We start from the raw sequence: 27908 nt of genomic DNA on the forward strand, positions 1-27908 counted from the left end.
TAGCACCGTGCAATTTCATTAACGAGAATTTCTCCTCAGCTTACAACCACCCCCATCCCACAGCACAGTGCTCCAGCCATGCAGGCAGCCCTGCTGGGATGACATCCCGGTTGGAGACAAGGGCCCCACCACGTTCCTCGCAAGCTGCTGCGCTGGCTCGGGCTGCATCCTCGTTCCTACGTGCCTCACACCAAGGAAGGACCCCAGAAGGCACCGACCTGAAGCCTTCTCCTTCCCGGAGAGGCCTCTTACCTGCTTGAAGGGCCAGCCAGCCCAAGGGACGACCAGCTGGCTTCCACCCGGACCTCCACAGCCCCTGGGATGGCAGCAAGCTGGTATCTTCTGCTGGCAGACAGTGCTCCCCAGCTGCAGTAGCTCCCCTTTATCTCCTTGAGTTGGGGTGCACAGGTGAAGATGAAAGGTCCCTAACATGCTCAGCCATCCTAATTCAGGGTCACCTCGTGAATGGGCCCCCCCGTACCCCCTGCACACCGTGACAAGGGGCTCCGCACCCCTGAGGGCACCCCGGAGCCTTCACAGGCTGTCAGGCAGCGACCCTTCCACCTCTGGCCTAACAGCAGAGGGAGGCGAAGGAAGGAAGCTGAAGGTAAGGAAAAACAAAAAAACAAAAAAACAAAAAACCAACTGGGCCCCACCAATGAAACGGAACAAACTGCAGGAGACACAGCGCAGAGGATTACAGGTTTTTATTTGTCAAACGTTCCCCCCTAGTCTAGCACATTCTACAGTCTTGCTAGCACAGATGGTAACAAAGAGCCTGTAATGGTTCAGAAGTTACACTGCTACAGAGAGCAAACAAAAGCAGAGATTATGTTAAAAAAAAAAAAAAAATCCTTGTGAGAAAGGGGTGAAAGAGTGCGGAGGGGACGGGGTGGAAGCTGCGGCAGCTGGAGGTGCCTGCCCCGAACAGCAGGCGATGTGCTAGCGCTGCAGAAAGCCCTCCCGTGGTCACCCCAGGCGAAGCCCCCACGGCGCTGGGAACACTTCCACGGAGCCCCCGGTGCCTGCTGAGGGCTCCTTTTGGGAGCAGTCACCCGGCACCCACGCGGCACAAACAGAGCCCCGAAGGGCAGCACCAGGGCACCGGCTGCAGCCACCCCCTCCGAGCACACACCCGGAGAACCCAACCCTTCATCCACCCGACCTGCAGCTCTCCCACCGCCTCTCCTCCCTGCTCTACCGCGATGCCAGCTGGAGATTTGATTCCATCGGCGAGTTTTCCAGCCTCTACAGACTCCTCCTGGTGTGATGCGAAGGCTAATGAGAAGAGGGGATCCCTTCCTTGAGGGTTACGAACTGTAGTGCTGTGTTATCGCACGCTCCCGAGCTTTCACACAGACAGATCTTTCAGGCATCTGGAGTCACCTCATTTGCTTTTCCCCATGTTAATTACAACAAGTTTCTCATTAGGCATGCAGCTGAGGCAAACCTGAAGCCAAAGCCATCCCTGTTCACGCTCACATCCCCAAACTGATTTTTTTTGTTGCTGCTAATGGGTCCATACTTGCACATTACCTCGGTGACAGCCCAGGACACCACTCCCAAGGCACTCCTACCCGCGGCACCAGACAGGTTTCTCATTCCTGGAGCAAGGCTAGCCCTGGAGCATTTGAGTGTGGCTATAAATAAGCAACTAAGTAAGAAAATGAACAAATCATGAACTATATAAAAGCTTTCTAGGCATTTCCTTTGGAAAAAGTTGATTAGTGCTACTTGCTTCTAGTGTGAGCCTCGCTGATGGGTACACACAGGCTCTGGAAAGCTCCCACTGCTTTTATTCCTCTCCCCAGAACGATTCAGCCGCAGTTTTTAAAGCAGCACAAGGTAGGGGATGACAGGTTTTCAGACACCAGCTACGAAAATTAAGGGCTCCGAGAAACTCCCAACATCCCAAGCTTTTCCAAGAAGCTGGTAGTAGTAAAATACGCTCAAGTTGTAAAGGCTCAAGCCATTAGCTAAAGCCGGGAGTAAATAAAAGCAACAAGCCTGCCTCCTGCCAGGCTCCACGGGCAGCTGTGTGCAGAATCCTTCAGCACCCAGAGCTGTGTGGTGGCCTCACACCACGTTTGATCCCCTGGAGGTGAAGGAACTTGGTACCAAGCTCAGCGAGGGCAAGGAAAGCGCACGCAGCACAGCCTAAGGCCTCGAGCCAACAGTCCCCTGCCCACCCCTCTCAGGCACTTGTCCAGGAGCCCCGCTCCCCACCACGCTCAGAGCTGCTCTCTAAACCCCAGCCCAACCCCTCATTAGAGAAAAAAGTACCCGTAAGCACAGGGCCTGCTGCTGCTGACTCAGAACAAAGACCCACCGAGACACCACGCCGAACCCAGCAGCAAACGCTTTGGGAAAGAACACAAACACCAGGGCAAGTGGCGGGGAAGCCCCCTCCCAGGTCCACCCTTTCAGCAAGCAGCAGTTCAAGAACTTGAAAGTCTCTTGTGTCACTTGAGGAATCATCCCAGGCTCCGAAAGGTCAGGGCTTACAAAGAGGAAGTTACCCGAGAAGGGGCTGGAGAACTCCCAACTCCTCTGCATCCCTGCCCTCTGCGCCTGCCATCCAAACCCTCCTGCCACCCAAATGAGGAGTGAGGCTGCCTGAGCCCACAACGTCCCATTTGTTGTCCCACAACGTCCCATTTGTTGTCCCACAACATCCCATTCACTGTTGGCTGAGCTCTCCCGGAGCACCAGTGGTCTTCCCAGCACCATCCTTGCCACTCGTGCGCTCTCCAGCACCTTCAGCTCCTGGAGTGCTGCGGGGGCAGCGGCTCCTGCACAAGCTGCAGGGCTCCTTTTCCATGCTAAAGGCGTTAGGGTTGCATTTAGCAGCTCCACTCGTGCTGGGATCCTGTCCTTTGGTACTGAGCTGGGAAGCAGCGTAACCAACCTGCTTGCACTTGCAGCCAGCACGCCGTCCGTGCCTGCGAAGCCCGGGCAGCCTCTCAGCTTGCTCTGGAGCTCCTGGGACTCATCCCCCCTCAGGGTCCGAGCAAACAGAGTGGCACACCATGTGCCAAAAAGCACAAGTCCTGCCACATCTGTGAGCTGAATCAGCACCACGGCTCATCCTTGTGTGCAGTGCGTGCCATGTGCAGCACGAGGGGTGCGTGGAAGGGCTACCTGTCAATTAGTGTAACGAACTAATCACAGTGAGCACGCACATCCCCGCTTCGAGCCGGCAGAGCACGGGCTGGGATGCCAGGGGTTCAACTTTTTTAATTTTTTGGTTTTGTTTCGGTTGCGGTGAGGTGTGGCCAGACATGCAGATTGTGGGGAAGCGCTGAACGTCTCACCGCGAGGGCTGCCACGAAGGCAGCCTTCAAAGCCAAGGTTATCAAATTGCTCGAGGGCTCTCACGGCAGGGCACGCCGACGATAAGGCTGCTGGAGGCTCCTCGTCGCAGGTAGCCAGACAAACCGCTCCTGTTCCAAGCTCCACTCAAATGAACACGAAATGAAACCCAGGAGAACAGAGCAGACAAGGTGGTACGAGAACACGGCTAATTGCACTGCACGACAGGAGCCTCAGCAGAAGCCACCACCGCCTTCAGGAAGGATTTGGGAGGCTTGGTGCCAGACCAAGATTACTGGAACATGGGAAAAGCACCGCATCTCCCACAGCTCCTACCCCTGCGAACGCCAATAAGGTGACAGGAACATGCCAGCTAATGCTCTCAGCTCATCTCCTGACTCCCAGCTTCTGTCTCGCAAGAACAAAGCCGGGGCAGAACACGACACACATCCCCAGGGGGATGCCCACGGGCCCCAAGTCCCCCAGCAGCAGCAACTTCAGCAACGAAACCCCACGGAAACCAAAAAAGGCAGCTACCAAATCCAGCCGAGTGCCCTCCCTGAGGGCTACCCAGGGCAGATCCAGCCCACGCCATCCCCTCGGCAGAGCAGGGAATCTCCTGGTGCATCAGCTACGGCCCTACCACTTAAGGGATTAGCTGAGAAGCAGCGTGCTGGGAATGGTGAGCGTTCCCTACCCTCGTGCCCTGCCCACTTTTTCGAACGACGTTTTCAGCTTCTTGGCCCAAAACGCCCTCGGCCTGTCCCTCCCACGCTGTAGTGTTATCTGGTATCAAGGGGACAGATGCAGCAAGTGTGGTTTGTTTGTTTGTTTGTTTATCCAATAATCTCATTTTCAATTAAAATATATATAATATATATTTAAAAAGGTTTAGAAAAGCTTCTATGTAATTTGCAGCTACTTTTACATATAGATTACAATAATGTACAAGCCTTCCCCAAGGTGGCTGAAACTGCGGGGATTTGCCAATTCTTTCCCCCCCCGATCGCACACGTTACCAAACAGCAAACGTGTCTGTTCCTAATGCAGCTCTGAGAAAGAAGTCTGTCACTGGTACCTCCGCGGAGGGAGAGATGCCCAACACGCCTAAAAGGGGACACACTCAACATTGGCTTCATGTTCGCTGTAGAAAGTTCCCGGATTAGTAAAAAAATATTTCATCTATAGAAAATGCCCTTCTGAAAAGCAACCAGGGCTCTGTTAAGGCCACACCCAGGCTCTCCTTTCCTCTGCTGTAGCAAGGGAGATCAGAACCAAACCCCAACTGATGGTTTTGTGTCCCAGAAACAGCTATTAGCACCTGTGCCTGTTTCACAGCAGCCTGGTGTATTGGGAATGTGCTGAGAACAGCATAGGGACTTCTCTAAACGTGCTTCTCACTCACCGGGGCTTAGTTGGCACAGGGAAAAACTCAACGTCCCCCCCGTTCCACTCGGATGAACGAGAGGAAGCCTTCGGCACCGCCACCACCACCCTTCCCTGCAGGGCAACGAGGGGCAGGCTGCAAACACCGAGGCCGACCCCCGGAGCAGCACGCCCTCTTCCCAGCAGGGTTTCCACCCGCACGCTCCTTCCAATTCCTCTGCGAGTCTGCGGGATACCAAGTGCACATCTGGTGGCTGAATGGAAACGTCCAACGACTCCGTCCCGGAGGGCGAGCCAGCAGAGCGGGCCCTCCGCCAGTCTGAGGCACTGGGAGACTTTCTGCCAGAGCAGAGAGAGGATGGCCATCGGGATGCTCCTCCAGCAAACCCAACTCTTCACGTGGGAAAACATCGCCCAGCACAGAGGCTTCTGGCCAAGGCTTCTACCAGGGCTCCTCGTTGGACCTGTACAGCCCAGGGTTTCCCCAGAAGATCCAAGGCAGGGTCAGGTTTGTAGGAAGAGACGTGGCACGTAACAGGATTATTTTTTAAACTCTTCCTGTTGCAGCCAGATGCAGGTTGCCCTTTCTTCCCAGGTGGGCAGCCCCTTCTGCCCAAGGTGTGGCGTGCAGGGAAACTGAATCCAACATGCTCCATTCTTTTCTCTGCCAGGGGTGGGAAGCGAAGTCAGAACCCGATGTTCAAAACCTGAAGGACACTAGGAAGAAGAAAAAGAGCCAATGGTTAGATCTCAGCTCCAGTGGGAACCCTGGGTGCAGAGAGGAGGAGTTAACTGCTATCAGCCAGCCTTGTGCTGCTCAAAGGATGCCCACTTCCACCAGGGAACAAACACAGATCACGAGAGGCCTTGATCAACAGAGTCAAGCGGAGGATGAGGATGCGAGTGCTCAGCTCCCAGCTTCAGAATACAATCGAGACAAGAGACAAAACAAAAACACAAAGGGCAGAAGTGAGCACTCCTCCGGCAAGCTGATGGCACCATCAAAGCTGTGCGAGATAAGCAGGTTTAAAGGACTTTGCTAACACCAGAAGCGCTGTGGGAAAGCAGGGAGGAAGAGCAAGGTACTCCCCACCTTAAGCAGCCACAGATGTGAATTGGGAGGGAAGAGATGAAGAAAGGGCTTTTTTCTTTTTTTTTTTTTTTTTTTTTTTTGAGATCACACATGAGAATTGCTTATACTCAACCACTTAAAGAAATCCCATATCAACCTACAAAAAAAAAAAAAAAAAAAGTATTTCTAGACTCATTACCCCCAAAATCTTAGATATCCCTTCTCAGGCTTTCTGCCTCACTCTGCTCAGAGTCAGCTTGCAGCGGCAAAGCAGCAGCTGCAGCTCCCTCAAACAAGCCCTAGCAGACATCTGAGCTGGTTTAAGACGCTGACATAACACCTCCACTGCAGGTCCAGGGTCCGCTTGGGAAGGCAGAACAGCAAGGCATGCTATAGAAATACAGGGCATCAAGGCAGGGCGTTCGGCAGGAGCACTGCTGAGTACGAAATAAACTCCTGGGAAAGGAAAACTACAAAGGGGAGGGAGCCCTGAACGAGAAAACACACTTGCTTAAATGAAAAGCCAGAGCAACAGGCTTCGGGCAGCTGCAAGATGATGGGGGGAAGGGGTTATTTATTTATTAGCTTTCAGGTAGATGGAAATGCAGCGCTGGGACCAAAGGGAAATAGAGCACAGCAAGAAACGGCAGGGTCCAGGCCGAGCTGGGCACGGGACAAAGGGGCTGTGAAGCCACACAGAGCTCAGCTGAACAACTGAAGGCTGCAAACCGATCTCTGGAGGAGCAGAATGACCACGCCGAAGCAGGACAAGTGCACAGAAGAGGCAGGTCTGTCCCCAGGTGTCCCTCACCACAGGCTTTGCTCACAGCTTTGCTCACGAAGGCTGCGTTCAGTCCCATGCTGCTCACGCACCCGGTGCGCCCAAACCAGCAAGTGGTGAGCAGCAGCTGTGGGAGCAACAGGAATTTGTTCTCCCGCGTGCTGAGGGCAGACCAAGGATTTATCCGGCTTCTGGTTCATCCTGGCTGCTTGCTGATCCCGTTCCGGGATCTGATGCTCAGCTTTTGCTCAGCGTTATGCCTGTACCTGACCCAGCAGGGCAGAGACAAAGCCCTCAGACACTACTCCGGATGGCTGCAGGTTCGCAGTCATTTACAGTAGCTGTCACCAACGTCAACTTCACATGGGGAAAAAGCACGGTTTCCGAGCAGGGACACAGCTCTTTACAGTAACAGATCCAAAGGAAGGACAGATGATCCAAATCCTGACCTCTTCGCAGACGCTGATGTCTGCAGCATTATTTTTTTTTTAAACTCCTAAATTTGAAATTTGAGAAAGCTTTCTGCTTTCTTTTCCCAGGGTTATTCATGGTCTCCAGGAACTCTCCTGTTTCTCGCCACGCACATCCTGTTCCCCTTTTCTTACAACCCTGATGCACTCCTGACCCACACCTCTCTGCCTCGGCAGCACTTCGCAACGTGTCTGCCTTCCTTTGGGGAAAAAACTCCCCTTCATCTCACCCCACGGACACAGGCAACACTTAAAAGCTTTGCAAAGCCCAGAAAAAGCAAACAATCAAAGGGCAGAATAAAAGACTTGGAGGAAAAAAGCAGAGTGAGCAGGCAGGCTTCTCCAAGAGCAGAACTGCAGCTCAGGGCTGCTCGCCCAGGAGCACGGAGGAGCCCCCTTTGTGCTGGTGCACAACCTTGTTTAAGGACTCACTCAACATCTTGCTCTTTCCTCAGTGAGGATGTGCCCAGCACATTCCCCAGAGGGTAACACTTCAAACTCACGCCATGATGAAAGCAGATCCAAGGGTTTTAATCTCAAGCAACTCCTCTGCCTCGGTAAGCAAGGCACACACCAGGTATCGACACGGACCAAGACCCCAGCTGCTGCGGAGCACATCCCTTCTCCCCCTTCAGCACATGGTTACAAGTCACACCTTCACCTTTTGATAACCATGTCATCAGTTTCCCTGTTTTATACCCTTAAAAAATAGATCTACGCCTGGTATTCCATAGACAGAGCTCTTGCCTATCCATGCCAGGTGAGTGATGCACCCAGGACTGCGGGATATTTCCATCTGCCCTGTTTTGAACACCCTATGAAGAACGTTTCACCCCACAAAGCCAGCGTATTCCCCTAATTTGATGACCCACCCTGGCACAGCACACAAAAAGCACCGAAGCTCACAGCAATATCCAGTGGGGTTCAGAGCAGCACCCAGCGCTGGAACAGCCCCAGCCTGTCACTATCTCACAAACCGTCCTTGGGCAGATGAACACTGCGAATGGTTCGTCAACTAAATTGGGCTTTGAAATCCAAACTGAGTTTCCCCATTGCACCTGGAGCGTGGGTATCTGGTTTAAGACAGACACTCTGTAATTTGGCAAGGGAACACCTAAATGCACAAGACTATAAAAAGCCACAAGGAAACAGGGGAAACCTTGATGGATCCTCCTTCTCTCTACAGGAAAGAGATCTTCTAAGTATGGAGAGAAGAATATTACTAACAAATGAAGTCCTAAGCAGTGTGCTGGGATTTGGAATAGCAGTGTGCTGGGATTTGGAATAACAGGGCATTAACTTGTGTTTAAAAAGTCCATATATAATAGTGTATCAATGTGCTCGCAGGGTTTAAGTACCACAAAGGCCAGCGTTTCACTTTGTCTGGTCCCAAGCACTTGTCCGGAACAGCTGCGCTGGGGCAGAGCAGAAAAATATTTACCCTAGAACCAGGTCTCCAGCACGCCCAGCAGCAATCAGCAGGAAATTCAGGCTGAAAGGGACCTCCAGAGGTCACTCAGTCCAAACCTGAAGGCAGGACTACCTTCAGGTTACTCAGGTGCCTTGGAAATAGCAGTAAGGTCAAGCACACAATAATTCCACTCCTTCTCCATCACCTTGAAGCTCAAGGGCTTCCCACAAGTGAAGCAGGACCTGCAGTATGCCAGTACTTCTGCCTGCTCAGCTGGCCACGAGTACTAACCAAACTTGCAGCACTAACAGCACATCTGGCTCCTGCACAGGAAATAATCCTGGCAAGGCTTCCAGTTTCCAACTGATATCCAGTCTGTGCTCTAGTCCCTAAAAGAAGCTGCCCGTACTGTTAGCTAACTGAGCTCCGAGCTTGAAACATGCCTTCAGCTCCAGTTCTCTACTTCTCTGACTGCATCAGTGGTTAAAGAGCTTCAGATCAGGATGACAGAGAGAAGATGTTTTTAACTCTGTTTCTCGTACATTTTATTTGTGAATTTTATTTATTCAAGGAATTTCTGAGCACGAAAGATCACCAGAAAGGCAGCTGTGCTGCTACTGAAAGCATAAGCATGTGATACCTTCCTCCTTCCATCTCCATTCATGCCACACTCCCATTTTCTCTTCCTTTCCCATTTTAATGGCTGCATAAGCAATTCAGCAGTTGATGCTGACAAACAGGCTCACCAGACTTCACAGACACTCTCCCCAGATAAGGGAATGGCAGAAGGTCTGATAACAGAGTGATTGTCCTGCTGCATGCAGGGCAAAGCAGGCAGTCATGAAGCAGACATACTTTGCAACCTCATATACTAGAAAATTTTGCAAGCATAATCATAACCTGGGCAGAACAGTGTGTGCCTGCTCAATTAACCCGCTCTGTATACACAGCATCACATCTTTATGGGATCAGCATATGCTCTCATGTCAAATTCGGAGCTACAGACACCACGTGGCAGAGACCAACGTCCTGTAGAGCAGTCACCTCTGGGAAGAGACAGCAGGAGTTCCTTTCGGGTTGCTGCTCTACTCCATTAAGGAGTTTATGGCCTGGTAGGTTACCTTTATCTGCCCTTTTCTCCTTCTAAAAGGGAATGCGGTTTCCCAGAAACTTTTAACTCAAAGAGCAGTTGCTCTTCCAAAGAGTTACCTGTCTGTAGCTACTGCAGCGTGGGGCACAGGAGAATTCTCAGAGATGATCCCGATACAGCGCTGGAGCATTTGACACAACTACACCTACCTTTTTGTGCTCCTGAAGTTAACTTGGTACCCAGGTATGGTTGGAGGCCTGCGAGGTGCTGGGATAGCTGGGAGTAGACAGAACAGGTTCAAAATTAAAGTCCAGTCCTTCTCCATCCATGAGTTCGCTGTTGATTATGTAATCCATGTCACATTCAAGGTTCTCCATGTACATGTCAATGTCCAGGTCAATGGGCAGCCTGTCCTGGTTCAAGCCCAGAGGAGCAGGGCTAGCTGAAGCAAGCAGTGGCGGACTGCCCAGCTGGACTGACTGGGCAGCCCCTGCAGAAACTGGAGCCTTCAAACTGTTGATGCTGCCAGCGTTTTGAGGAGATGCTGCTATGGGAAGCGTCGATGGCAAGACACTGGCACCAACTGGTTCTGCCTGCTGCTCCGCAGGCTTTCCTCGTGGATTGCCCGAGCTCATCTTACTCTGGGTGGCTTGTCCACCCAGGAGCAGAAGAGTTCGGCTGCTCATCCTGCTGCCAGTCTGTGGGAGAACTGGATCCACCTGAGTCATCAGAACATCCCTCGGAGGCGGGGAGCTGGGTGTCAGAAGAGCTTCCAAGGTCTGAGGGCCGGAGAAGTGGCCGACAGAACTTTGCAGTGAAATATCAACGGGGTTAAAGAGGGAATTGCCAAAAGTAGCGGTCTGCCCAGCCGTGTTTGGGCTCCGCAAGGAAAAGCTGGACTCTCTTTGGATCTGACCACTGGAAGCAGATTGCTGGGTGGATAGCACAGATGAGCTGGGAGACATCAGATTTAACCCATCGATGAGCTCAAGCTCCTCCGTCACGGTTGGTGGAACGTTGCTGGATGCACTGGAGTACACCATAGATGGGAGAAGCTCTTCGTCGTGGAGGTCATCCTGATCAGTCACGATCGGAGAAAGCCTGGCACTAATGGTGCTTGCATTGGAACTGGTTCGAGGCCGGAAGGTGTTCCACACATCAGAGTCCTCGTTGCTTCTCGAGGACGGGCTCCCCGGCCACTTCGGGAACTGGGAACCAGGGCTGTCAGCAGTGGCTTCTGGAGCGGACTGGAGAGAGGGCTTCTTTTTGGATGCTTTACCTCTGACTTTTGCGAGCTTGCTGCTGTTGTCCATGGAGGCAGCTCTTCTTCTCGGTGCTTTTCCACTTTTACCGCCTTCGGGATTGAGCATCCACCAAGAACTCTTCCCAGTGGCTTCATTATGAACTTTGATGAACTTGCTGTGCAGGGACAGGTTGTGCCTAATGGAGTTCTGAAACAGATAAGAAAGAGGAGCTGTGAGGAGCTGGCAGGTTACACCACGGCTCCACCTGGAAACCTCACAAGCACAAATGCATTCAGACAGCATCCAGAGCAGAAAGGTAGAACAAAGACCCGCACAAACCAAACCTGCCATCGCAGCTCCAACACGCCCGACAGCACAAGCAGGCAGAGCAAAGTCTCCCTGATGCAGCAGGGGTAAAGCTGCCACGACAACTAGCAGCTTCCAACTGGCATGGCCAGCACTGACACACAAAGAACTCTGCAAGGCCGTGTGCCACTGCTACAAAGGCTGCAGCAGCTGAACGTACCGCAGGGCAAGTGAGCAAATTCCCAAATACAAGTTCAACGTGAGCCCAGTGGAGTTTGAGCCAAGGCTGCTGTTAGAGTGGCACCTTCACCACCTCTCCTGCTCCCACCCTCCTGTTAACCCCGTTAGCCACTGAGCAGAAACCTGGCTGGAGTTTTTTAGTTTTTGTACGGTGAGCTTTCAGCAGGATCAGAGCACGACACGGAATTGTATTGGTTGAACAGCCTGGAAGAAGAGAAATGACAAACCCCATGCAATTCAGTATGCCTTTCACTACCTCCATCCCCCAAACAAGATAGGATCTGTGGAGCAAGAGTCCCGGTAAGTCTGGGGGCTGCCAGGGCACTCCACACGGAGGCAGCACGCTCTGTGTGCGTTTCTGATGGGGTAAGACGTTCAGGCTGATAAATGCCCTCCCACACTGTACGTGCCAGTTTTAGCTGCTCCCATCTTTCCATCTGGCAAGGCACGCGTTCCTTGTCCCTCCTAACACCCTTCCCTTTGCTAGAAACTGCGAGCTAAAATGTCTGTACCCCAACAAAGTGAATTTCAGTCCTGCAACTGTGCTGATAACCCCCAGTACTTTGGGATCAGCGAGCACCAACCTCATTGTTTGAGCAGAGCCCCCCGAAGATCCCTCTGAAGCCTGTGCTGTGCATTTGCTTCAGATTTGCATTTAATTTGTTCAGATAGTCAAATTACACGTAATTAAAAGGTGCTGCACCGGCAGCCCAACAGCGGTCCGAGAGCAACACCTTTTTCGTATCAGCTGAAAGGTTCACAGCAGCCTTCAACTTCCCTGCACAGTCCCAATTTTGAGCCACGTTAACTGTGCTTTTATCATCCTTTTCCAGTGCTTCTGAAGGCAGTTCTTTCCTGCCCGCTGCCTTCCCTCTCCCCACCCTTTTCCTCTCAGCCGAGCCCTTACCACGCTAATTTTGTCCACCTTACCAAAAGGACTGTCCTCAAGTGAGGCAGAGACAACACAGCAGAGTGGGAAGTTTTCACAGAGGTGGAAGGAGACGTGTGAATTGCTCTGAATTAGCTCTCGTTTTAACCTTTGGCTGCTGAGGATTTGGACAAGGCTGGCTGCTTGTGATCACTATCTACGGAGACGCAAGCTCCTACTTGGAGAGCACCCCAAGGGTTACTGCGCAGCCAGAGCCTGCAGGAACACGTGCGAGCCAGGGCTCTTACAGAGATCTGTGATGGGAGGTATTCACACTAACAGCTACAGCAACGCTCCCGTCTAGCATATTCTTTAAGTAAGGCTCTTTCCCTTCCAGCACGAACACCAAGCGGGCACAGATCCTTCATTTATCCTCCTGAAAGCGATCTGTGAGCTCCTGAGGACACCCAGTCCATGCCCTGCTAGCTTGGATGGAGCATACACTGAGAGTTTCAGAACCGTTTTTAGTGCCATTTACCAAAATGAAGCTTTAAACCAACGGGTTTGAGGCTTCAAAATTTCCCAACTACGAGCTATTTTCTGCTATAGCTGGGTTTTGAGTCCTCCGTTAGCAAAAGCACGCTGCACTGCTGTCAGCATTTCAGTGACACCGCAGCCTGCAGAAAAGTAACCTCACTTCTTGTGTCTAAGTGAAAGTCCCAGGGCCTCATTTTCTGGCTAAAAAAGAAGCCTGAAACAAGGCATCTTGAAACACGTCTAAGAATTACATCAAGATTTGGGAAGCCCGCTACCTTTTGTGCAACAGTCTCGAAGTGCTTGTACGTGTTAGTGCTCAGCTGACACGATGGTAAATGGCTGGAGCCACGGGTAGCTGCTGTACTGCTCCTTCCTGCCTTGCCTTCCAGCTCTCCTCCTCCTGTAACAAGCATCTGTGACTCGAAGCTGCTTCAGAGAGCTGATCGGACCAAAAAGCAGCCCCAACCTTCCTGGAAAATGATTTTTTGCCTCTTGGAGCTCTGCCTGTTTTCTGAGCTACCTCAGTGGGGAGGGTCGGGCACCTCAGTGCTAGCAGAGGCACAGAACGTATGGTTGGAGGCAAGAGGAAGAAAAAAAAAAACAAACACAGAACGCTTCTTATGTGATGGTTAGCTGCTGTTAGAAGTGCAATGTCTAAATTATGACTTTTACACCTCTCTCTGCGAGGCAGCTCACCACTGCAGCCACAGCACCCGTGGTCATCACATATCTGCATGCCCGAGCTTGTCTGCACGCTGAAATACTCGGTCCTGAGCGTCCCAAAATAGATTTGAGCCAGCTCCCCTCCCAGGCCCCGTGTTTCGAGGCAGAGGGGTGTCAGGGAAGGGAGGACTGGCCAGCACAAGGAGCTGCTTCATGTCACACAGGTGCTAAACCTTATCACAGGTCCAAGGGAAGCTCCTTTGCTGTTAGCTTTGTCAGGCTCCCACACGCTGTGCTCCCCGGCACAGGGATGCAGCCACCAGCGTGATTTAATGTGTGCCTAACGCGTGGAGGGCAGCCTCAGATCTCACTGAGAGAGTGAGTGGAAAATTAACGATGCTAAAATAATCACAGAACTCCAAGTCAAACCTTGCAGGAGGGGAAATGACAGAATTCGGTCACCCAGGCAACCCTGACGTATTTCCTTTCTCGAAGTTAAGCAACTCCAACCAAAAGCAGAGAGATGGAATTAACTTTTTAGCTGCTCAGCTTCACAGCAGCCTGGACCCTCCCGCGATGCAGAGCTCCTGGCATCCGCTCCCCCAGCTCTTACCGCTGGGATGCCTCTGACCAGACTGCAGCCCGAGCTGGAGGAAGAAGCAGTCAGGAAAGGAAAGCCGGGGTGCAAATCCTTAGGAAAGCCTGGGTGCAAATCCTTAGGAGTCCCTTCAGCACCTGGCTGGGAGGGGAGGGGGGCGGCTTACTGCATCCTATAGCGGTTCCTACCGAGCGCTGCTGTATGGTCGGTACTGAAGTGGAAAAAAGCTGGTCTGGGTCTCTAAGCATCACAGATCTAAGATGATTCCCGTAAATCACACATTCAGACAAAACCATTGTGAAATTAATGGCAGATGTTACACAAAGGTAAGGCCCGGCCAGAAGCATTTCGGGTACGCTGACCACCCAAGCGCTCAGCAGGCCCAACCGCCTCACGTGTGGGACAGGATGCACAGGACAGCCATAGCACAGCGGCTAACAGCAGCCCCAAGCTGCTTCCTAATTCCCAAGAAGTCACCAAAATGTTAAATCTTCCCCTTTGATAGCATCCCCTAAAGGCAAGCAACCCTCCTTGCCCTCGTACCAGCCAGGCCAGGCCCGGCCCCATGCGGCACGGGGCGCGCTTCGCCCTGAAGGAGAGGCGAGAGCCACCCAGGGTATGGAGCCGCCATACGGGAACGCTGTCTGAGGGGCATGAGTGCTTCTCCCAGAAGACAGAAAGGCAGTGAGAGCCTTCCCGAGGGACTCCGGGGCTTCCCAGCAAGGCTGAGGCTGCCTACCATAAAATCAGAGTTGTACTCGCATCAAATCAGAGCCTTCAGGACAGCGTGTTCAGACAAAGGCTGCTCACAGAGCAGAGGAGAAACAAGCTGAGACGCTCCGTCCTGTGACACAGCTTTTCCAAAGCTGGGAGAGGGCAGAAGAGGAGGCTCCTTTGTGCCGGGCCTGGATCAGGAGGCACACGGAGCCGTGGTGCAAGAGCCGTGCGAACGAAGTGCTCGGGGCCAAGCCAAGCACAAGATATGCGAGGAAAAACACAAAACAACGCCTGTCCTTGAGAGCTCTGAGCTTGCACATGTTCACATGGATTTCAGGGTCTGGCCACAACTACTCCCAAGCACGAGTGCCATTCTCCTGGGAAATTTCAAGTTCCTGATATCATGGAGGCACCTGAATTCCTAGCAAAAAAAAAGTCTCTGAAGAATCAGGGAGGGATAAAGCTGGATGAACAATCACGGCAGCTCCCTGCAACGTGTTCTCACTGCCTCGGAGGCACACAAAGAACATGGTCACATCCCAGCGCAGGGCCATGTTCCAAAGCAAGGCCTGTAATTGTGCAGAATTATAATTTGCCACCACATTCTTCGGAGGCTGCAAGGGAGGAGGCCCCGCCTTCCGCATTTGTCAGTGCCTGTCTCTGCACTCACCCAGGCGCTTGGCTCCAGAGGCTTTCGGAAAAGTCTTCGTTGCAGGGATTTTGCAAAGCTACGCTCCAGCAAGTAAACAACTGCTCCCCAGCCAGAGCTCCAACGCTGCTCCAGCAGCCTCCTTCCAGAAAGCACACGTGAGCACGGACGTCAAGCTCGGGAGACACAAAGCCACGGCTTATGAGGAACATTTTCCTTTCTGTAATCTTTCAATCGGAGTTCAGAAGAAGAAAATCCTCGCTCTCACAAAAGCAAACACCGGGGCAATTGACACGCTTACCAAGGCGGGCAGCTGAAGCCACGCAGGATTAGATAGAGCAGAAGAAACTTGTTGGAACAAGTAGCGCCAGCATCCCGGGAGCTGCCTTCTTTGAGGGCTGACTGGAAAATTAAGCTGTGCCATAAAGAATAATCTTTCAGCAAAGCAGCTTTCCAAAACAGACTGACGGGGAACAGGAAAGAGCAGCAGCAAAAGCTCCAGGTAATTTGCCTGACGCTGCACGGGGCAGACGGACTTTTGCCAAAAGGAGAGCTCCCCCCTGCTTCAGAGGGAGGACACTCCACGAGGCTTCAAGTGAAGAGAAAACCAAAAGCCAAGAAACCCCACCACTGCTCTGTCACGCTCCTGTTCATTATTTCTGGGCTGGCTTCTGTTTGTTATTCCCCCCACACTTCAAGAAAATCCAGCGAGGTTGCTGGCTGCCGAGACGACGTCTCCCTGCGCTGCTAACGCCAGACAAACACAGCGGGGTTGTAAGAGGTAACAGCAAGCAGGAACAAGTCCTTTCCACCACTGCTGCTCCAGATACCAACAGCCCCTCTCCCTCCCCTCGTGGTACAGCAGCTTCAAAGCACCCAAACCAACCCTGCTTACCAGCCAGCAGCACCCACAGCTCTGCCACAACTCCTGAGGATTAAGGGGACTTGGGTTCTGCTCAGTGCCACGATGGCAGCAACGACACCAGCTTCAAACTGAATTTAAGATGTGCACCTTCTCGTTTTCACTGCCAGAACAGTTAACAGAGTGTCACCGTGCCAGGCACACCAACTCACAGCCCTCCTCGGGACACCCAGCAGAAAGCAGCTGGTTTTCCTCACCAAATGAAGTCCATGCTGTGGGCAATCAGGCCCTGGGTGAGCCTCCCCTACAAACAAACGTGCACCGGCCTGAAATTCAGGCAGATTTATGCTTTGGTCAGAGCTACGATGCTGAGTTTTATATTTCCTTTTGTGTTACAGCTTTTTGGCAAAAAGTCAGTTATGCCTCAGCGAGCAACAACAGGGAAATCCTTTGAATGTCTTCTCAAATCATCATCCTGAAGTCACCGTTACCAAAAGTCAAAAGCAAACCTGTGCAAATATTCCCACCAGGACACGTTCCTTCCCAGACAAAGGCTTCCTTCATGAAATAAAAGAAGGATCAGCTACCAACTTGGGCCCTCACCTGTGCACGTTGAGAAGCCACAATTCTGACAAGTCTAAGCCAAAAAAAGCTTCGAGGACACCAGAACGCTCCGGCACAGTCCAGATGGACACAAGCAAACAGCCAGCACCACTATTTTAAGGAACCGTCCGTTGCTTTCTTCTAGATCTGCATACAGAAAAAGCAAAAATTGGCTGGGCAGCAGTCAACAAGCCAGCGACTGATGAACTTTTCGCCTTTACCAACACAAGCCCTCACTTCACGTTGTATCATGCTGTGGCAGCGGGGGAGTCACTCTGTAATGCCGGGCAGAGCTGCAGGGGACACGCCAGGAAGCAGCTGAGAGCCAGCAGGTCACATACACATTGTGTGAGCACGCAGAGACAACTGCGTGGAAGATTTTTAAGCAAAACGCTGCCCGTTTTTATAAGTTAGCTCGGCTGTCCAGAGAGATGACACCTGCTTCGAGCAGAATGCCCAGTAAATTTTTAATTAGTGCTGCAGCTACCTTCAGTTGTTGCAGTAGGTACACACACACACACACACACTTGAATCAAAGTGAACGCCAAGTACCAGAACACAGATGTGACCTCAGCCTCCTCTAAACTAATGCAATGCAGCAGGGAAATGTAATTGGGAAATTTCCAATGGGAAATATCTCGGGTTTGCTACAGTAAAATGCCTTTGGAGGGAGAAAAGGGTGGTTTTAAGCTCACTCTGTTCCTGCAAAAGAGGAGACAACAGGTTTGGGAGAATATTCAGTGTTTCACGGAGAAAGCCCAGTCCTCAGCATTGCTCAGCACGGCGTCAAACTTGCTCACGCTCCTGGATGCACGAAACGCGACGAGCAGCGCACGCAGACTGCTCCAGAGGGCTTTATGTGCTCCTGCTGGATCGAGCGGAGCTTTGCTCGAAACGCTCGCTGCCCTCCTCTCCCAAAGTCTGAAAGCCGGAAGGAATTATCCTCTTATCCAGAGAGCAGCTCGCAGAGCGCCGAGGAGAGGATTACAAAGGAGTCTGGGGACACACCCCTGCGGGGACACTTCTGCCTTTCAGCCCGGTTAATTCTTAACTCCAGCTGAATTATTGCAGGGGAAAGAGCCTGCGCGCCCTGCCAGCCCTCCCTTTAACGAAGTACTTCAGGCAGCTCAGGAACAGCACCCATCACCTTCCTCGAGAACAGATTTTTCCGGATTTCAGGTTACACCCTGGCCGTCCGTAACAGCTGTATTTCCCTCTATTGTACATCGGAGCGAGACAGCTGGAAAGTAATCATGAAGTAATAACAGGTTTATGGGCTTTGCACTAACTGAAGCAGGTAGAAATAAAAGTGCTCTGAAATACTCACTGCCTAAATTCTCTACTTGAGGTGCGCTGCGTACAAACAGAACATACTACACGATCAGAGTATTTTTGCCAAAAGGCAGAAGCCCCAGAGCTCCAGGAGCTGTGGTGCTAACTTAAAAGGCACCGAGATGTTCCAGCAGCATTTAGCAGCAGCCCTGCATTCGTTTCCTTCATCCAAACTCATTCGGTTCCAAACTGACGAACCCATAAAAGCTAAGACAACCAGAGAAGTTTTCCTTTTACTTTATAAATTTAAAGAGATGGAAGCACAGCTTCGCAGTTCTAAAAATACCAAAGAGCAGTGGAAACAGCAAAATAGGCAAGGCACATTCCTCCGCAGAGGATACATCTTTTGTTTATTCACTTTGCCCTAAATACAAAACACGAACCTATCCAATTTACTCCCAACCCACAAAAAGCAGATTGAGCTGCCTTGATTGCTTCGGGATCATTGAAGCTGTGTCTAACACGCCTTCTTCTAATGCACCTCGATGCAAGCAGATTAAGGAAATCTTCACCAGAAGAATTCTCCATGTAAGCAGAACAAAGCAGCGCTCCCTGCCAGGCTGCGTGCCCGTGCCAGCGCTGAGGAGGGCTGAAGCTGGAGCTCCACGGTCAGCGCAGGAGCGCCGAGCACCACCCACGCACCCACCCTAACGGACAATGCCCTGAAAACGAAAAGCCTCTGCTGGGAATTTCCCCTGGCAGCCGAACAGCTTTCAGCTGTGTTTCCACGATGGTTTTCTGTTTGCTGGTTAAAGTCAACAGCGCTGAACGGCCCTAATGACAAGGCGGGCTGCCTCCGACCACAGCTGCTGCCACGCTGCCCTCCCTCATCTCCCCCAGCAGGAAGTTTCAGTTCTCTCCCCAGCCTGCGAGGCTACAAATAAACCCTGGCACTAAAAACATCTCCGCAGAACGGCTACGGCAGCGCTATCTGAGCGAGGGCCGATTGTGCAGATTGGCATCTCCACCTTTCCGCAGGTCAAATCCAACCGCACGTTTCCCAAAAGGGATCCCTGATGAAAACCCTGACCAAAACCCAGACTGAAGGTCCCCTTATACAGCAATAAATATAAAAGAGAACATCCACACTGGAGCAAGCCCGCAGTACGCCTGTTTTAGCATCCAGCCTGGCAGGATACTTCACGACATCCCAACTTCCACACCTTGGGACATGTTTAAGAAGACACATTCAACTTTGGTCGCAAGTACCTTTGCCAAACAGATGCTGACAGGAATGCTGAAGAGAAATGACACCAGTTCCATGAACTGTTTGCCAAAATAATACGATCCTGTACGGCAGCAGGACGAGGACAGCATGCCTAGGCAGAGGAAGCAAGGAGCTACCTTCCCGTGAGACCACCAATCTACCAAAAAGAAAGCAAACACACCCCCCACACTGCCCCAAATCAAAACTTAACAATGGGAACTCAACCCGCACACAGGGGAAAAGGAAAAGAAAGCAAGATGGACAGGGGATTTTAGTCAAATGACAGGCTCTCTCTGGGAGCTGTCAGCAAGCCAGATGAAGGGCGACTGTGAGAAGCTGTCTGCCAGCCCATGCCAACCTCAGCTGTGACAGCTGTGTCCCTCTCACCACGTCCCTACCCCCTCTCGAGCAAACATCAGCGCTCCTCACGCAGCCACACGGTGTGCCCCTTAAGAGAGGGGAGCCAGCTGAAAGCTCACCTCACAGAAAAACCTGCCTTATTTTTTTTTTTTTTTTCAAAATTAACTTCCTGCATTGACTTAATGCAGGCAGAGGAACGCATGGCTGGAGTCATGGAAGTCCCAAACCTCCCTGGCTCAACCTCAGAGGAGCTGCTGACCAGCCCTGTGAACAGCCAGGAGCGTGGCACACATCCCACTCCAGTCTGCTGCCAGACTGACAGCTCCCGCTCCTCAGATCCCACTCCTGTGGCTCCACTGTCACACAGGTATATGAACATGCACACGCACGAGGCCAGCCCGAGGGGCTCTTTCAGCAGCCACCCCTCACACCTCCCTTTCTCCTTGCCGGAGCTCGTTTGACTGACCAGCACAGGGCCACCGGGCTGCCACCTGCAGAGGACGGAAACAGCGGGGAGATCTTTTAACAGATCCTAGCGGCTGCCTCTTCTACAAGAAGGGAGAGAAGAGCACTGAGGGTTTGGAGCTGCGCGTCCTGAGCTCTACTTTCCCTTTCCTACACTCCAGCAGAGGTCCTCAGCCACCGCGGCGAGAAAACACCGGCACCGCTCTAGGTCCACAGCCCCTTTTTTTTTGTTTGTTTGTTTTTTTTTTTTTTCTTTAAAGGGAGCTGCTGGGAACCGCCGCCGGCGCTCACCTTCCAGCCGGCCGAGCTGTTGCTGTCGCCCTTGTCCTTGAAGTAGGGCACGGAGCGCACCATCCACTCGTAGATCTGCGCCAGCGTCAGCCGCTTCTCGGGGGCGCTCTCGATGGCCTGGCTGATCAGCTCGGCGTACGACTGATTGCCCCAGGCGTTGCGCCGGGAGCCGCCCTTCCGCGAGGCCGCCGCCGCCGCCGCCCCCCGCGCCCCCTCAGCCCGCCCGGGCCCCGAGGCCGCCCCCGAGGCCGCCGCCGCCGCCGCCCCCGCTCCGCCCGCGGCCTCCTCAGGGCCCGGCAGCTCGGGCCGGGGCAGCGGCCAGGTGCAGGAGCGCGGCCGGCTCTGCGGCTCGAAGTCGGGGTCGATGTCCGGAGCCGCGGTGCCGGTGCCGCCGCCTCCCCCCCCGCCCTCGCCGCCGCCGCCGCCCGGCTCGGCCATGGGCCCGGCCCCGGCCCCTTTGTGAGCCCCGGGCCCCGCCGCCGCCGCCGCGCCGCTCTGTTTACCAGGCAGCGGCGCCGCGCTCTGCGCCTGCGCGCGCGGGGCACGCCGGGACTCGTAGTTCCGCCAGGGCGCTGGAGAAGCGGCTGGGTGCGGCGGGTGGACTACAAGTCCCGGCGACGCCCGCGGAGGAGGGGAGGGGGGAACGGGGCGCGGCGCCGAAAGGGGAGCGTGGCAGGCGGCGCGGCGGCGAGACTACAACTCCCGGCAGGCACCGCGGCGGACCGGGCTTACATAACCGCCGCTCCCGCGCTGTTTTTCAGGGCTGTGCCCCGGTTCTGGGCCCAGCCTCGTACCCCTCCCGGCTCGGCCTCGCACCCCGCGCGGCCCCACCGGGTCCCGGCCGTTTTGGTGCGGGCGGTGCGCGGGGAACCGGCGAGCGTGTTATCTCCATGCAGATTCCGGGGCCGCGGTGCGGGGGGTGCCCCGCGCCATGAATAGCTATAAACGGGCGGTGGGTGCCGGCCCGGGAATCTGAATAACCACCGCGTTATGCAGGCAGCCTACATGCAGTAGGCCGCTATGCGCGGGCGGGGCGGCGGAGCCCGCGGCCCGGGACCATGGATAAGGGCGGATTTATGCAGGCGGCCTATGGGCGGCGGGGCGCAGTGCGCGGGCGGGGCCGCGCGGGCTGCGGCAGGGAGCGGGCCGAGGAGGAGGCTGAGGCGGCTCCACCATGTCGGAGGCGGCGGTGGCCGACACCCGGCGCCTGAACGCCAAGCCGCAGGACCTGACGGACGCGTACGGGCCGCCCAGCAACTTCCTGGAGATCGACATCTTCAACCCGCAGACCGTGGGCATGGGCCGCGCCAGATACACCAGCTACGAGCTCCGCATGAGGGTGCGGCCCCCGCCGGGCGGCGGGCACCGGGCCGGGGACAAGGCCCCGGGGAGGGCCGGGGGCAAGGGGAGGGCCTGGGGGGGGGTCCCGGAGCCTCGTCAGGGGCTCGCCGGGCCTCAAGGTCAGCGAGGAGGGGCCGTGGGGGCCTCCTGTGGGTGTGGGGGGGCTATGGGGGGGTTATGGGGGGGTTATAGGGGGTGGGGGTGCCGGCCCGGCCCCTGCGCCTCTCCCCTCAGACAGCCCCGGGGGGTTGCAGGCCGCGGCTGTGCTCTTGGGTAGGTCCTGGGACGTGTGGGCAGGGCCGTCTGCTCAGCCCTGGGTGTGGACTCGGTCGATTTACCCAAATTTTGTGGTTCTGGGGAGTGCGGGGCAGGTGGAACGCCTGGCTGGGCTCAGCTGGTGAGCCCTCTGAGGTATCTGACAGCTGAGCAAGTGAAACTGAGCGTCCCCCGAAGAGAAACTTGCTTGCAGTGGCTGTCATGGTGCTGGCACAGGCCTGTGCTCGCAGCATGATTTATAACTGCTGAGTCTCCGCTGCCTTACGGAAGAATTGGGTGTTTACTTTTCTTTCTGTCCTGATTCTTGGTCCCCACCAGCCTGTTGGCAGATGGCGGTGAGAACCTCGTAGTCTCACTGAAACCAGCTCTTGTGGACAGACTCTGAAGGCAGACAGCTTTATTTTGCAGATCTGACCCCGAACAGTCAGCTGTGTTGCAGTGGTACCTGCATATGTCTGGGGGCTGTGTGTCAGGCTGTGCTGCCTTAGTCCCCTTCATGTTTCAGAGTATCTCAGTACTGCAGAGATGAAGTCCCTGTAGCTGCCAGTCTTTAGACTTTTTGGGAGGAGGAAGGGGAATTGCTGCAAGTTGCTCTGGTGGCACAGGCCCACCAGAAAAAAAGCTGCTCATCCGTTAGGGTGTGACGGTCTGTTGTGCGAGGAGATTGTAGCGCCAGGTCTGGCCTTGGGCAGTCGCAGGGACAAGATTTCATCCCTTAGTTCTTCCATGGAAATGCCGCTGTTGGGTAGGAGGTTCTTCTGCTCTGCAGGCTGCTGTGAAGCTGTCTCGTAGATCACCTCAAAATGGAGTGAACTCAGGAGAAAAAAAAAATTAAAAAATCAGCTTTGTCTGCATTTGTAAGCCCTGGTTTCAGTGTGCGCCCCTGGGTGGGGTGCGTGTTCCTGAAATAGTAACTTGAGGGGGAGGGAATGGCTGGCTCCAAGTAGCCTGGCAAGTGCTTGCTTGATTCTGAAGGGCTTCGGTGCTTGTGCTCTGTCCTGAATAATGAAGCTGGGTGTTCTTGTGATGCCTTCTTCTCTGGGGGCTTGGTTTTCTAAGCGCAGCTTCAGGTTTCAATTGCATGTTGAAACGCTATCTGGCTTCCGAAGCAACCTGCAAATTAACTGCTGCTCTTCGTTACAGACAAACCTCCCGATCTTCAAACTGAAGGAGTCATGTGTGAGGAGAAGATACAGCGACTTTGAATGGCTGAAGAACGAGCTGGAGCGAGACAGTAAGGTGAGGTCCAGCTCAGACCTGCCTGTCCCTGCCAGTGGGTCACATAGGAGCAGTTGTAGCGACAATCTTGCCCAGAAGGGAGGCTGTGGTGGGGCAGCTTCGGGGCTCGATCTCTGGCCGTGTGGTGGTGCTGGAGATGAGTGTGAAATGCTTTAGGATGCCCTCTCACAGGTGGCGCTTCTGCTGACAGGAGTGGTTCTTTGCTTTCAGATTGTAGTGCCACCGCTGCCTGGAAAAGCTTTGAAACGACAGCTTCCCTTCCGAGGAGACGAAGGCATCTTTGAGGAGTCCTTCATCGAGGAGCGGAGACAGGGCCTAGAACAGTTTATTAACAAGTAAGCTTGGTGTCCTGGGCTTGCCGTGTGCCTGCCCTCCCAGCTACTGCTGGCAGAAGAGGGTTGTGGGTTGACCAGGAAGGAGTCTTGATCATGCAAGTGCTGTGCTAAAGGACGGTGCCTGCTGCCAGGTGATGAAATCACAGCTGTGAAGTGAATCCTACCTCCGGTGTAGGTTGTGCTCAATGCTCTGTTCTGAGAGGGAAGCAAATATTAGCAAAATGGCTGTGTTAGAGACCTGCTGCCTGGGCAGTGTGGGCTCAGGATGTTTGTGATCTGCTGCGGTGCATGCTGTGGGGTGTGTGCTCTGTTTAAGCAGCTGTTCCTGGCCCTGCTGTACTGACCTGCTGACCTTGGCCTGAGCCCAGCAGGGCTGTGCTCGGAGCTGGCTGCCCGTGAATGAGGCCTGCCTTGCTCTCTCCCCACAGAAGTGGGAGTGTGGGGATCTCGGCGGTGCCTTTGCTAACCTCCACATCTGATTTTTCTTCCAGAATTGCTGGACACCCACTGGCACAGAACGAGCGCTGCTTACATATGTTCCTGCAAGAGGAGACTATTGATAGGAATTACGTCCCAGGGAAAGTGCGCCAGTAGGAGCACCTGGCACTGTCTTCCTCCATTCCACCCTCCCTCCTGCAAAAATGACATTTATTTTTACACTAAATCTGTCTTCTCTGAACCAGCTTTTCCTCTCTTGAACCTCCCAGTTTGTTCAGTATTTTCCTCTTTTGTAACTGGCAGCAGCTTGTTCTACTGGGCTGTGGTCTTGGCCTAAAGCTATGAAGATTTATGCAAGTGAATGTGTTGTCCCGCACCTAGTGGCAGGTGTGAATAGGTGTGGAGCAGGAACTTGCTTATGGCATTATGGTGTAGGAGCTGCCTCTCTCCCTGTACAGAAAGGTATGAGATGACCTTCACTCCCCTGTCCATGCAGCCCCAAGCATCTCTGCAGGAGACTCTGAAGAATAGCAGTTGTCATGTTGGTCAGTGATTGCATCAGGTATTAGAGTTTTAGTAAGGCTTATCCAAAACAGTGAGTAGGTGCCTGGGTGTGTTGGTCCCTCGTCCACCCCGTTCGCCCTGCATGAAATCCCCGTTCTTCACTGTCTGGAAGTGCTGAGACCCAAGACTTACTCTAACCCTGCTCTCAGCCTCCTGCGTACAGACCTGTTTGGTGTATTAGTGTTACTCCCCCTCCTTTCTCGCGTGCTGCTGGCAGCTCGGGGGGTTTCCATGCCGTGCGCTCTCCCGATGCTCCGTGAGAGCGGTTTGGCGCGTGGAAGCTGGGCTAGCCCGGGCTGTCGCAGCGTGAGCTGCGGTGCCACGGCCCAGGCTTTAAAAACGCCACAGCCAGCTCTGCTGCGGGCTGCTGCCGTGGTGTTTCCAGCAGCACCCGGTTCAGCCGAGCTGCGCTGACCTTCCCCCGTGCCCCAGCTGCGGAGGGGAGGGGAAGGAAGGGAAGGGACCGGCCTGGCCGAGGAGCAGGAGGAGGCCGGGGGCTGTTGCAGCTGCAGGAGGAGCCTGGTGCGAAGCGAGGGTGGCACCACCTCTCCAGAAAGGGACGGCAGAAAGTTTGCTGGGTCAGTCCTGGGCTAGAGGCTTGTGCGTGGAGCAGGGTTAAGGACTGATAGGTTTTGTTTGTGTTCTGTTTTTTTTTTTTTTTTCTCTCCGATGAGCTAGGTGGTCACTAATGTGGAAGGGAAGGCACAAGGCTGGTCAGGGAACCGTCCAGAGCTCGGGAGAGACCACGAGGCTGTGACTTGCTGCACCAGAGCCGTCCTTTGGAGACCCCTCTGGCTGTCACAGCTGCATCGAGCAAGGCTTGGCCTCTGCTCGGGGAGCTCCTCGGGTCAACCCTCGGTCACTTTGTGGCAGCGTGGTTGAGCCTTTCACGGGGCACAGGCCTGCGGTGGCTGACCTCCCGTCCCTGCCAGGCTTCCTGCCCAGCACATCCCCCAAGGTCTCTGTCACCTCTCCTGGGCTTTCTGCTGAGGACCTGGTGCTCGTGGGCGAGAGCTGGATCTGAGAGACGAGGACGAGTTGCTGAAACTGGGAGGGAGCTGCTCCGGGGGCCGGCGGAGGCGGCCGTCCCCTGTCCCCCCGCCAGCCCCCGCTTGGGGTGGGCTCCCCTCGTCCCGCGTGTCCCGCTGCGGGGCTGCGTCCGCGCGGCTGTCCCCCCCCGTCCAGTGTAACCTCCGGGTCCGTTCGCATTAAACCACTGTGAAGCCGAGTCTCTGCCTCGTCCTGCGGGTTCGGGGGGGGCGGGCTGGGGAGGGCTGGGCTGGGGGTATGGACACAACTGGGGCCGGACTCCTCTCGGCAGAAGGCATGGCGGCTTGGGATGGCTGGGATGCAGCGAGCGGGGCCGGGCTCGTCACCTCCACACCCATCACCACGCCGCTGTGACCCTCACTGCCCCCGGGGCAACCCCCGGGGAGCCGCAGCCCCTCTCTTGCCTCACCTGGCTGCAGCCCTGCAGGGCCGCCTGCTGTGGGGGGCAGGAGCCCCCCAGGGCTGACCGGGGCCGGGAGCCGCTGCAGCGAGGCTCCCCCCGCTCCCAGGTAAGCCCCGGCCGGAGAGAGCCTGGCTCCGGGCACCTCGCCCCGTGCCCGATGCTCTGTGTGTCCCCCAGGTACGAAACTGAAGCCGGGTGCCAAGCCCAAGCTGCAGCGTGCCGGTGGGGCTCCATCCGCCATACCCAGACCCGTCCCCCGGGACAAGGAGACGGAAAGTAAGCGGGCAGGGGTGCTGGGAGGGGGATTCGGCTCCTGGAAGGGAGCAGGGGAAGGCCTGGGCTGCAGCATGGAGAGGGGTTAGGGAGTGGGGAGTGCCTGGAAGCATCCCAGGGGATGCGCTCGTGCTGCGAGCGGTGCCTGGCCTCCCACCCACGCGCACCGGTGACCTTGGGGTCTCTCCCCGTGGTCTCTCCAGCTGCTGTCAGGGCTGCGGGTCACAGACAGCCCTCCAAGGGGCCTTCTACAGCAATCCCTGCCATGGCTTCTCGCTCCCGACCATGGCCGCCAGGAAAAGTGGCTTCCCTCAAGCTCTTACCTAGGTAAGGGGGAGCCTGGCAGAAGCCCTCTGGGCTCCAGTGCTGTGGAGGAGGAGAGCTGGAGGCCTGGGGAGGATGCTCAGCGTTCAGCAGCAGAGTCCAAGGCTGATCCTGAGGAAAGGACAGGAGGGGGCGGTGTGTGCCTAGGCTCAGAGGAAGGGCAGTGAAACGCGGAGCAGGCAGGGAGGCTGCACCAAGTCCCTTTCCTTGGAGAGGCACCCAGACGGAGCCCGAGCAGCCCTGGTGCTCTGGTTCACCTGCGGAGCAGGGAGCGGCCCCGGCTGCTGTCAGGGCTCTGATGCTTTTTGTTTTGGTTTCCCGTGCCCTACTTCAGGATCGACTACCCAGGAGCTGAAGGAAAATGCTGAGAGCACAGACGGGCTGCGTGCAGCATGGGCTGGGTGGGCAGGATGGAGGCCTGGTCCCGCACGAGCGCAGCCCTTCGCTCAGCCTTTCCTGGCTCCAGGCCGAAGTGCTCAAGGCCAGCTGAAAAACGAGTGTCCTGGGAGCACGCCCCAGTGGGAGGTGTTTGCGCTTCTGCATCGAGTTTTGTCAGGTTTTGTGTTTGGCTTGGGGTGAGCGGTAGGAAACGGGCAGCCTCCCGGGGCGGCTGCGTGCAGGGGAGTGCCGCTCTTGCTGCAGAGCCCTACCTGACCCTGACCTCCCGGGGATGCTGTGTGGGTGCGCTGCCTCCCTGTGCTGCCCGGCCCCAAAGTGGGAGCCGATTCTCCCTGCAGAGGGCAGAACTTGCTCGAGGGAGCCTGAGAGAGGCCTTCAAGCCCTTCCCGCAGCTCCCAGCTGCTGCCGGCCTGCTGCTCCTTATCTGGACAGCGCTGTGCCCTGGCTGGGAAGGGCTGCTGGCTGTGGCAGTTGGGTTGCTGGTGAAAACACGGCTCCTTTTGCAGGTAGGGCCCTGGGCTGTGGGGAGGCAGCCCCTGCTGAGCAGGTGAGAGCCAGCAGTGGCCTGGGTGCGCACCGGGGCTTGGGCCAGAGGTGGGAGGAGGTGGTTTTGCCTTGGGGCTGCCAATTTCTGAGCTGGCACCCGAGCCGTCCCGGCCTTTCCTTGGTGTTTACACAAGCCCTTTGTGCGCTTGCTGCATGGCTTTCCGTCCTCCCCGGTGCTCAGGGGACTCCAGGCTTCTGGTCAGTTAGTTTTTTAAGGACGTTTTGCAAGATTTACAACCCTCGTGGCTGTTACCAT

At 55.0% G+C, this 27908-nt stretch overlaps 2 protein-coding genes across 2 annotated transcripts; one reads left to right on the forward strand and one right to left on the reverse strand.

The window, feature by feature from the left end:
* Window positions 1-725: 725 nt before the first annotated feature.
* On the reverse strand, window positions 726-27908 carry FOXO4 (forkhead box O4). Its single transcript, XM_032196434.1, has 5 exons — window positions 27891-27908; window positions 27086-27317; window positions 20465-20859; window positions 9732-10973; window positions 726-5415 (listed from the first exon to the last, which is right to left on the reverse strand). Exons 1-4 carry the CDS (start codon window positions 27906-27908, stop codon window positions 9750-9752), a joined length of 1869 nt encoding a protein of 622 aa, XP_032052325.1. The 3' UTR covers window positions 726-5415; window positions 9732-9749.
* SNX12 (sorting nexin 12) lies at window positions 21589-25133 on the forward strand. The gene is made up of 4 exons (XM_032196056.1): window positions 21589-21803; window positions 23225-23320; window positions 23531-23655; window positions 24147-25133. Exons 1-4 carry the CDS (start codon window positions 21639-21641, stop codon window positions 24247-24249), a joined length of 489 nt encoding a protein of 162 aa, XP_032051947.1. The 5' UTR covers window positions 21589-21638; the 3' UTR covers window positions 24250-25133.

The sequence above is a fragment of the Aythya fuligula genome, chromosome 13, assembly GCF_009819795.1.
Source record: "Aythya fuligula isolate bAytFul2 chromosome 13, bAytFul2.pri, whole genome shotgun sequence".
Classification (NCBI taxonomy): domain Eukaryota; kingdom Metazoa; phylum Chordata; class Aves; order Anseriformes; family Anatidae; genus Aythya; species Aythya fuligula.